The sequence below is a fragment of the Adelges cooleyi genome, unplaced genomic scaffold (assembly GCF_023614345.1).
Source record: "Adelges cooleyi isolate 19-005CV unplaced genomic scaffold, UGA_ACOO_1.1 ACOO_flye_CR_arks_rails_tigmint_CR_PRNA_108, whole genome shotgun sequence".
In the NCBI taxonomy this organism is placed as follows: Eukaryota; Metazoa; Arthropoda; class Insecta; order Hemiptera; family Adelgidae; genus Adelges; species Adelges cooleyi.
In genome coordinates, this window is record NW_026095761.1 from 5,028,416 (window position 1) to 5,040,633 (window position 12,218).

Here is a 12,218-nt window from a genome sequence, read left to right on the forward strand (position 1 = left end):
CCATCATTATAATTTTACAATAGTCTCCCTTTCGAAAAGGTCTTTTTAATTTTATAATTAAGTATTTTTTGGTTTACACAAAGTAAAAAAAAATAATGAATTAAATTTTAAATTAAATTAAATTTTCCATTTGCATTTTAAGTAAAGTGTGAGAAGTTTATTTAGGAAAAAAATGTTCTACCAATTTAGTTTTGTTGAAAAATTGCCTACAACAAACGCCTTAAAACGTAGTATAATATGTCTTTATAAATTATTAATATTTTAGTTTCAAATAAATACAAATTTTATAAGCTTAATGGATTTAAATCTTATATTGGCGTTTATTGATATTATTCATATTCAACAGGGTAGTTTATTTCGGTGAAGTTTAATGTTAAGATCTGTTATTTTGTTTGACATAAGAATCTGAAGTTTAAATTAATAATAAAATCATGATTTTTACCTATTTACCTATGCCGTTTAGATAAGTTTCAATTACATAAGAAGGTTTTTTTTAAAAATTAATCAAAGTTAAAAAAACGAAAATATTAATTTTTTAAAACTTATAAAAGGTCAAAATAGTAAAAAAAACATAAATAATGTATTAAAAAACTTATTTGATTTACCGTTGTTCAAAAAGCTAAAAAAATAAGTTGGAACTGTTTTTTTTTTTAATTCAATGTTAAATAATAATGGCTTATAACAAAATTAACAACCAACAAAGTATCCTACATTAAGTTTTGTCAAAAGATTGCCTACACTGAGCGCCTTAAAAAGTAGTATGTATTAGACGATTTCAATTTTATAATGGCGTTTATCAGTGTTGAGTTTACCGGAAAATTTGTTTCAGTGTAGTTCTTAAAAACTGAAAACTAAATTATAGAATTTTTTTTTTTAATTAAAAGAGTTTCACAAGTTGTCAATTTCGACTTACATCAATCACGTATGGGTTGCAGATAAAAGTGAGATATGTCTTCCATCGGTTGCCTCTGCATTCGTTGTCTAAATCAGTGTTAACATCACCTCCAGTGTACGTAAGAACGATAGTTTTCTCTAAAAACATAAGTACAGGTTAATGCAGAGTCAGTTTGAGGTATACAATTATTGTTTTTAAGTTTACCGTTTACAACGACATCGGCTTGATCAATTTGACCCAAAACGACGTATTCTCCATTAGGATTGAATTTCACAGCTCCAGCTAAACTTGTGGAACCATTGAGTGGTATTCTTCGACATATCGACACGTAGTAGGTTTTTTCATTAGATTCAGTCATAAGCCTAAACAGAACACGTTATTATTTATTTAATGTTTTTTTTTCAAGTTTTATTCCATAGAAATATTAATCTTGACAATTATATAGTAATATATAATAATAATACAGTAATTGTGTATTTTAATGAACACATATTCATTCTAAACACAATAAATGTATGCTTGATCGTCGATGGTTTAACTAGTCACTTTAAATTTAAAGAATTTATGTAAAATGTTATTAAGTTTTCTAACTGTAATGCTGTAAATCAATGAAGAATAATAAGCATTGCCAAAGTAAATGGATCAATTAAAAAGATAAAAATATTAATTTGAAAGCCATTTTAAAAATTTAACGAAATGAAAAAGAAAAATCGAAGAACCTAAGAATTTTCAAGTCTAGGTAATTCTAATTTCAGATATTACAAACTATCAAAAATAAATAAAACTGTTAAATTTGTTTAACGAATAATTTATGATAGTGACATATTTTTAGTTAACTTATTAAAATAAAATACTTTTATTTAAATAAATATAAGGATATAGCATGCATAAAATACATTAATAATTCATATAGAGTTCAAGGTCTTCAACAATTACTATGGCCTACTAAGATTTGTTCATGTATAAAGTAAAAATAAGAAAATACTATTACATTTGTTATAACGTATAATTAAAAAATTCGCATGTTGTTATTTAGCATTTTACGATATTATGTCCTAATAATGTTGTATGGTCTCTCAATTGCATTGGTAGAAAATATAATACGAATCACTTAAAAAATGTATTTATTTTAATTTTATGAATTTTAAAATATGTGTTTTAACGCCTAAAAAATTAGAAAAATTAATTTTACTGACAATGTTGACAGAATTAGCTATTATTTGAAAACAAATTCAGTTTGTCCAAAATGTATGATATTTTGTTGTAAAAACGAACGAACTAATCAACTCATGGTTTTAGTTTTTGGTCCTATTAGTAAAGCAATTTGTATTAAACCTATGTACTATTAATAGTTTTATTTATTTGTGAATATTTTTCATAATAATTATACTAAATAAAAATTCAAATAAAACAAATAGTCATCAAAAACTTATGTTGCAATAAATGAAAAAACGTTCTAATTCTACATAAATCATAAATGCTACATTTTTATTTTGCCAAGTAAGAGTTTCTTGTTGTTAACCTTAAATCTGTTCGAAAAATGTACAAATCAACTTAGTTACAACCTTATCGATTTAATTATTCCTTATTAATATTGCATAAGCAAGTACTGCAAATAAGTAGAATAGAAACAGAAAGTATTAACACCGTGATACATACATATTACGTTATGTTGAATTTTTTAGTTTGGATGCGAAGCTGAGAAGGTAACGGTGTTGTAATGGCGTGTTATTACTTGACCCACGATAACTTTTTTATTTCCATTAAACTGATTTCTTAATGTATCAAGTGTGTGGATCAGACATCATACCTACTCGAAATTCATTTTTCATTTAATGAACACATTTTTTTACATAACTAGTGCACGTGTATTGACTGTGTTCCAAATAAGAAGTGTAACATAAAAATAAGACAAGTTAGGTTAGGTCAGGTTAACTGCAATATTATTTATTTGTTATGCCACAAGCTTGATAGTATGAAAAAACATTTCCGGATAAAAATACTCCTATTATTTTGTTCCGTAGCCAAAACAACCTAAATGTATTGTTTTTTAATTGCCAACCAAAGTTCATCCGATAAAAAGTAAAATCCAAAACTAAAGTAAATATAAACGTCTGAAAATAAATTTCCGAATTAAAAAACGAGACGTGGGCGTTATTACAAGATAATGTATTGTTATTGTTAATAGGTCCAAGTGGGGTTATTATCATAGCATAACTCTAAAATGTTCATTGTTATTTGTTATTTAAGAGTTCAAACTCTGAATATTATTAATCATTTCAATAGACATTTTAGTTATTATAAATAGTGTACATTTTAGCTTAGTGGCGTTTTAAATCACTGTATTAAATAGATTATAAACTTAAAACGGTTATGTCGTTTCGATTGATTACCTGGTTTTGGTATTTAATAAGTTAATGTGCATCAACAATTGGGCGCACGTGCAATGTATGTTTCCGGAGAAATAGTTAATTCAATTTGAGAAATCTCGAATTAATTATTAACTCGCAATAAAGCTATAATGCGCATTAGAAACCAAAGCATGTCAACGTGGTAAGAAAGTGTAGAAGTCCCAAAGATGTTACAATCGAAATTCAGTGAAAATATTATTAGAAGTAAATAATTAATGCATTTATTATGGGCATCGATAATGCATACAAAACATTTTCAATGCAAAATAATTACTTCAAACGAATTTCACTCAGAAATTAACTCAATTCACATCAAGTTAGGTCAGGTTCGAGCTGGACTAATTAATTTCTTAAGCCAAAAACATGTAAACACTTGCTTATTCGATTTCGTTGTAATTGAGGTTACCCGATTTAAAGTTCAACATTAACTGCGAGTGTTAAAAAACAACATGTAAATTGATACTATTAATCTAACGTCGAATTAGGTTTTAATTTAATATTTGATATACTTATTTGCTTTTATTTATTAATATATTTGTTTAATTTGATTATCTTAAACATTTGCAATACTCATTTATAATGACGATCAGAATAAGCATTTGGACTTAATACAAATTAATTTTGAGTAAGTTTTAGTTCAACAATCGAATAATAATAATAATATGAAATATTATTTTCACAAATATTTTAAAAAACAATGTGAATGTAATAAGTAAAAAAAAAAAATAAGAAAAACATGAATAATGTACCTACATTATAATATCAAAACAAATGGGTTAATAGCTGAATAAATTGAATTTTTAAATATTGATACAAAAAGTTCAAAATTATTTATGTAATGTATTTAAATAATACAAAAAATATTCAATTATTAGCGGAACATGGACGAATGTCTGTACGATTTTTCTGTCAAATCTAAAACCTTAATCTGATAAATAGCTGTTGAAAACTTCCAGTCTGAGTTTTTGAACTCGAGTTGAATGTTTAAATTAATGAACACGTCTAAGTCACTACCGGTGAACGAATACATTTTATCCAAAAAGTACAGACATCTGGCTCTCACATAGGTAATCCGTTCTCAACCAGTATTGCTCAAAAGTGCATTTAGTAAGTCAGCCAATTATTTTCTGTCCTTATAATATAATGCGATAATTTATTCATTGCATACCACCAATAAACAACTCCGAGTAACTCAACCACTAACAAGTAACAATTAGCACGATATTCTGTCTGGATTAAAACATCTGTAATGCATTTTTTTAATAAAAATAAAAAAGTTATACCTACAAAGTTTATAGCTACCGGGACATATTATATTCAACTGAATTGTAATATTTTCAGTTGCACATTAATTGTACACAAGTGTCATAAACGGTACTTTCTGAAATCAATTTTAAAAGTCAACACGCCGGAATATATTTAAAATTAATGTTTAGTGCAAAACACTATGGCTTGCTTTTTATGATACTTATATAAAAATAGTGATTTTGTTAGGAACAAAAAGACAATTGTTTACAGACTTGGATTACTTATTACTGCAATTATTAATTATTTTCTAGTATTTAAAAAAATGATATACTTCAAAGCTCAAATGTATGATTACCTACATAATTCCAAATATTTATAAACTTATCAACATTACACAAAATATTTAGTAAAATGTGTATCATATACCTAATGATTTTAATTATAGCGTCCCATATAAGAAACGTCCACTGTTTTGTTTTTACTCTATAGACATTATTCGAAATTACAAATAGTCAAAGTTGAACAATGAAAATTTTTAATTTTTTTTTTGTTTTTTCCAAGATTTTAGGGTTGAATGAGTGAACGTTTTTACTTTTAGTAAAAAAGATTATTTTCAAAAATTTTCTGCTTGAGGTATTTGCCGATGATAAGCTTGTATACCAACTGCATTTATAGTATCGAGAAACTTAGGTAGAACGTAGGTATCATCTATGCACAATACAGCTATAAAAAAAAGAAGTGGTGTCCACACGACATTTCACTGTTCAAATAAGGAAGACCGTTATGGGAATCACGACGAGTTAAATGGCTAGGAAAATTGTTATAAATCATACTACTACAGAAACTTCTTTATAAGCAACATTCACTTAGCATATTATAAATGTTGGCGTCATTCCAAATGGTAACCCAAGATAATTACTCAATTGATAAAATAGTCTATTCTATTTTAATTTTAAGCTATTTATCTTAATGAATAAAATACCGGTAATGATAAAAGAAACATAAAAGGCGCCGAGGTCAGAGTGTAATCATAAATTAAAATATAATATAGGTACAATATATAGGCAATAAGTGATACGTATGGCATAGCTATAGACAGAAAAATCCATCACATGGTTTATTTTAGCCGACAAGCATTTTTGTTTGAAATGCATTTTGAGCCTTTTTGTCAGAAAAAAAACTACAAAAACGCTGTCCAGTCGTTCCATATGCATTGCTTATCCATAGTATATTTCAACCATGGTATAACCGTAAAAAAATCTCATAAATTAATTATTATTACTCATTAATAATATTTTACAACGGTTAAATACCAAATAAGTTACGAAATACAAGGAAAACATCACGTTTTCTTGCCTTACAACACAAAACGATTTAAATAATTACAAAACAAAACTTATTAATCATTCACAACAGGAGTAATATATAATTAAACATATTTATTGTTATTTACTATTTAGATACACGAGTCAAAGGAATGAAACCAGTTTTTTTAAAATTGCTAGGTAATACAATAATATATAAACTGAGGTTGGATAGAATATATTTACGGCATAATAATAGTTTAACGTTTCAAATTATTCATTAATTATACATTTTATTATTTACAAATAATATTATCGAAATACATTTGTGTTACCAATATATATTATCAAAAACTTGATGTCAAAACAAATTTGAAAATGATAAAACTGTCGTGACAATGATGATAAAGTTTACTAATAGTTATTTTTTTTTTTACAATTAAATGTTATTAAAAACGTATATTAAATTGATGTATGCTAGACCTACGTATAGTAATGAATTTTATTTGTATTGGATAACATGCACAACGTAATATTTGAATGACAAAAACAATCACCAAATAATATTACTAATCTATAATTGTCGATTAGTAAAACTGATGTTTTTAATTATAGTATTTTAGTTAAACTGAATAAGTAGTTGCATTTAACTAAATACATCCATAATATGTAATAATTACAAGAAAATATATTTATTAAAATGTCATCAATCACTACACCGATTGGTTTTATCTATAAAAAGAAGGTAGACAAATAATAAGATTAGTAATAATGTATGTTATGTAAAGTTATAAATATTATACATGAATTTATCAGATATTGAAAGCTTTTTTTCGAAGCATTTCATTAGAATTGTCTAAATTATTTAAATTGTTTATCAAATATTTATTATATTTCTCATTTTATCTATTTTTTTTTTTTATTTTAGGAGGACGCTACCCACCCGTAATTTATCTACGAAAACAAGGGGACAAGAATGCAAGGGCGGTATTTAGAGTAGCCGTATATAATTTTGACAATAGATAGAGATAAACTGTATCTACAGGGTAGCGTTTTTAGATTTTTGATAACTTAAGCACAATCAAAAGTATTCATTCGTAAATATTCATTATTTTTTTCCTTTTTTAATTTATTTATAAAAAAATATTAGGTATAGGTATCGAAAAAAATAAAACACTACACCATGGATAAAATTCTTCTCTTTACATTCTAAATATTTGGTAAATTTACTGTTAATACTGGTCTCACAAACCTGTCCCGCGCAAAGCAGTTTTGATGGGAAAAAAATGGTAATTTATCTTTTAAAAATGACTGTGATAGTCTGACCAAAAATGGCAATCAAAAAAGTATCTTTATTACTGTATTAATAAGTATACATTTTAGTTCAAACACTAATTTAAGATTTTTCAAAAAATTGCCTATACTTCACTCCTTAGAAATGGCCTAATAGTTATAATAGTGGTCCTTATTTGTAAATTGAGGTTATTAAATTCTTATTGAATGAATAAAGACAAATAATGAATTAGTATAATTATTTTTAAAACGTTAAACACATAATATGAAACTTAAAATATTAAACCTTAATATAACATTTACAAAATATAATAATAATACCCAAAATAACGCCTGAAATAACAACTTGTTAATTAATCTTAATTATCCGAAATGGAAAACCAAAGACCATTAATAGAAAATGAGTATATTTAAATAAGTTAAATGTTGATCACAAATTTTTGGCAATAAAAAAATTACCCTATTTATAACATTAAAATGTTGGAAAAATACTCAATATAATTTATGACATTTTTTTTTTTATTAAAATTAAAAAACACTTTTGCCAATTATTTTTAAAAAATATTAGTTTTTTTTTTAAATAGTTCATTATTTATTTTCTGTAATCTAAAAAGTAAAATGATAAAATATGTAAATATGATGAGATATCTTATCGTAACACATGACATACATTAGCGTAACTAGAGGGGTGGAGGCTGAGGAAGTTCGAATCTTTAAAAACTGAAATCTCCCTCAGAATTTTAGTAAAAATTATAAACCTTACTTATGGTTGTGTTTAGTTGGTTGCTGGCATTTTTTTAATGCCTATGCCTAGGTAATGTATTTTTTTTTGTCGATTTCAAAAGGTAGTAAAATAATCGTCAAAAAAAGGAATAACAACTAATACATTATTTTTTTAAATACGTTAGATAACATTTTTTAATTTTATCTAACGTTTTTCTGTAGTACATTTGGTTTAGTTCTTATTGAGAGTTGATATGAAGTTTTATTATTCGGGTTATTCATTCGAGACAATAATTTCCGTTTAAATTTTTAATCCTTTTAATTTTTTTTTTTTTGGCAATCTATTTTGTTCAACACATAGCACATTTAACGGATTTTTTTCATAAATTAAAAAAAAATGATCTTATATAGTTTTATAGAAAACCCTTTAAAACTTATTTTAAAACTGAAGAAGAACAGCTCTCTAAAACATTTGTAACTACTTATATATGTGGAGACATTGTTTATCACCTAGGTAAAACTAGTAATTAGAAGGCCGTTAAAAAACTATTTTGTTTAGTCACAATTATTGTAAAAATGTTCACTTTAACAAGGAAAAAAATGTAAAAGAAATTTCCTAGAATAGATACTAAAAATGGTAAATCCGTTTTTCCTTTTCGATTGTAAATACTGACACATGCAAAAATGTTTACCGTTAAAATAAGATTATATCGTAAGACCTTTGTTAGATTAAATTGAATGTGCTTACAATATCAAATCTAAGATATTGATTATAAATAAGTCGATTGTAACAATGTACAACCAAATGTTTCCTCTTTTTTTAAAATATGACTAAATATACATATAATTTTAAAATGTTTTTACATTTTCGCTGAATCCAAATTCCTTTGGCAATTTGTTTAGTTTTAAAAAACACTTCCACAAAGTTGTAAACAACTTAAAAAACAAAATAAGAAATGTCCAAATAACAAAATATCCATACAAATAATAATGAATATGCAGGTGGTATACATAATAGGTGCACGTAGAGTTATTTATGTTTAATCAATTACGATGAAAATCCCCGTAAATCCATTTTTATTTGGAGGCGATTAAAATTGCCTTTAGAGTTATAATTGAAACGGTCATTTCAAACAAAGGCATTAGTCATTTTAACCAAATTTTTAAAAAATTGGCTTTTGGTCCAATTTAATAAATTATAATATAAAAAAAATTAAAATTAAAAACTTTAGTTGATATTAAAACGTGTACTTGGTCGACCTATTTTTTATGTAACACATTTTTAATTCTTACAAAAACAAAATAAGTCAAATATATATATTTTATTAATTTAATTGAAATCCGTTCAAAAGCTATTTAAAAATACAATTATGAATACTAGATCGTAAAAAATAAATTAAATACCGTGTTTTGTCATAAGATTTATACTAACCATAAATAACATAATTACTCAAGAAATTAAACTTATTTTGCACCGTCACCTATTTATAAATTTATTTTTTACAATCTAGTGTTCATAATTGTATTTTTAAATAGCTTTTAAACGGATTTCAATAAATGAATAAAATATATATATTTGACTTATTTTGTTTTTGCAAGAAATAAAAATGTATTAGATAAAAATTAGGTCGACCAAGTACACGTTTTATTATCAACTTAAGTTTTTAATTTTAATTTTTTTTATATTATAATTTATGAAATTAGACCAAAAGCCAATTTTTTAAAAATTTGGTTATAACAGTAATTTATTTTTCGTTTTTCAATTAGATACTATATTTAAATAACACTATATATATTAAATCGTTATTTTAATTAATTTAATGTATTTTTAATGGTTTAATTATTACTCGATACTGTGAAATAAATCGATTACTCTGGCATTTTTGTATAATGGACATTTAAGTAAAATTCCTTTAAAAACAAGTACAAAATAGACGTGTTAGAAAAATAATGTAGTCGGATTCGTATTCAGTTCAAACAAACCATGTTAAGTAAGGTTAGACATCTTGTCCATTGATATTATTTCGAAATGGCTGATATGTTCATCAATGACTGATACATGTTGATTAAATTATCAAAAAAGGCGGATATTGCTAAAATAAAAATAGAAATTTCTCAATTATAATGGTAGCTACAACCAGGCCCCGGACACTAATAAAAACTAATCTTCTTATCAATTATCACACAAAAACGAAGCAACCGCATGTTCTAAACCTGCTATAATCATAATAAATTATATTATCCATACATTATTATTTTTAGTTGTGTAGATATTTGTTTATTATGAATTATGATTATAGTAGGTTTAGAACAAGGATGTCACGTTTATGTTAGCATTGAACCGTCCTTTCAGATTTGATTTATTGTGCGCTACAACCAATAGAGTGGGCTACTATACGATGCATTTTGATTTGCTTAAAATATTAATCAATATTGCTATGGCGGATACGTTCAAAGCGGCCGGTTACCGGTTGGACGTCGACTAATAGTTATTTTTATTTAATAGATCAAATGGAAATACCCATAGAAGCGTTTTTATTACACCCACCCCGATTTTAACACAAATAACGTTATTTTAGGCTGGAGGTGAACCAAGAAATTTCGTTAGGTTTTCTTCGCGTAGATTTATTTATCAAAACCTAAAAACGTTATTGTGTTTCCAAAGCTCTAGTTTAACATGGAAATCTCACGAATTTTCAAGTCAGATTCGGTTAGCTCAGAAAATCCTAGGCTAACCTTTTATTTTCGTTATATACCAATTGCAGCTGATTATAGGTACCTATAATCAGTTGCATATATATCTATAATTATGCCTAATTCCAACGAAATACAACGACAAACCCGGTCTGGTACTTACATTTCGCCAAACAGGTCGGTCAGCATGGTCAGTCCTATGGACTGATGTGGACCGGAGTGCTTGCGGAGGACGCATCCGCGGTCGACCGGCACCGGATATCCGACGACCGCCACCCCTGCGATACCGCATGCCACCAGAAACGTCCACAAGGGTGGTATCCACCCCATGACACAGGGTTCACTACACTATACTGCTGTCCGGACACAGAACCGACTGGGCCGATGGGAGGAAAACTTAGCCGCACAAAATGCGCACGGTCTCTGGCACGCGGTCGACTACTGAGGTCTCAGTGCATTGCTCGGAGTATGCATACCGCTCTTACATAACACAACAGCAGTCGTCTGGGCAAAGAGACCTATTGGTAGAAATCCGGTTTGGTTAGGTATCACTTTTTGGGCAGAGGCGTACTGGAATAACACACATTGCACTCGACTAAATCACAGAGACATTATTTTATACGTACACATAAAACGTTTCAGTCGTTTTGTCTAATCGTGTTAACGTTGTTGTTATACCTATATTACATTCACGACCGTGGACAACGTTTGTTAAAAGGTCAAAAGAGAACAAGCCACAGCGATAACGCCGTCGTTTAAATATCTTATCCATTTAACAGTACAATACTATCAGCCATCGAATGAGTTTTGCTTTAGTTTATTATATATATATATTTGTAAGTGATAAAACATAATTTCTAATGTCTGCTAGACATTGTTAATATATACTACTTGGGAAATAAGAAAATAATATTATACAGAACGATTATAGTTTTACTAAACGGTCATATTTCACAAGTCATATTGTATTAGGCGCTTTTTATAACATCAAAGTCTAAAAAAATAACACTCTTATCTGGACCATTGTCTGTTTTTTGTTTTGTTTATCCATCGTTTTACAAAAATATCAAAACATACAATTAAAATACTTAACAACAATTTGATAACAAAATTGAATGGAATAATTACTTTAAAAAGAAAGTGTGTTTTTATATAGAAATAAAATTAATCGACACTTGTAGTAAAAACAAGATTTCTCTGAGGTTTATCGGTTTTTTTCTCGAGCTGGCTTGTTTTAAAAATATCTTTGGACTTTGTCAGCTCCATGAGAGAATATTGCAATAGAATGTGATTTATCTCTATACAACACAATGTTCACCTCTGGAACTTAGTCAACTGGTAATGTGATATTTTAATAGATAAATAGCACGTTGACAAAGGTAATAGCATTAGAGTGGTTTTGAAAAGAACCTTATTCTATCGATTTCCCCAGACCAACTTGAAATTCAAGGTCCATTAAAAAAGCCATATTATTACCGCAGCCAATTATTCCATAACATGCTAATACACCCCATAGTTAATATATTTTAAAAAACACTTGGGTCGTTAACGATTACCATTTTCACCTTGCTTAATTTATTACCATAAGTAAATTTATTGATTGTGTAAAGAGTACTTTAGAAATTTGTTTTATAGACATCGACTACAACT

General features: G+C 27.0%; 1 protein-coding gene across 3 annotated transcripts in view; it reads right to left on the bottom strand.

The window, feature by feature from the left end:
* LOC126838598 (uncharacterized) overlaps positions 1-12,218 on the bottom strand; it is a 61,428-nt gene that overhangs the window by 27,831 nt on the left and 21,379 nt on the right. Inside the window, exons 1-3 of one of the 3 annotated variants that reach the window (XM_050573146.1) lie at positions 10,732-11,094; positions 1,100-1,257; positions 914-1,032 (exon numbers count right to left, since the gene is read on the bottom strand). The exons of 1 other annotated variant lie outside the window; for it this stretch is intronic. In XM_050573146.1, the coding sequence (XP_050429103.1) occupies positions 914-1,032; positions 1,100-1,257; positions 10,732-10,898 (444 nt within the window). In that variant the 5' untranslated portion in view covers positions 10,899-11,094. Of the gene's footprint in view, positions 1-913; positions 1,033-1,099; positions 1,258-10,731; positions 11,095-12,218 lie in introns of those variants that run through there. One more of the 3 variants, XM_050573155.1, reaches the window with a different exon arrangement.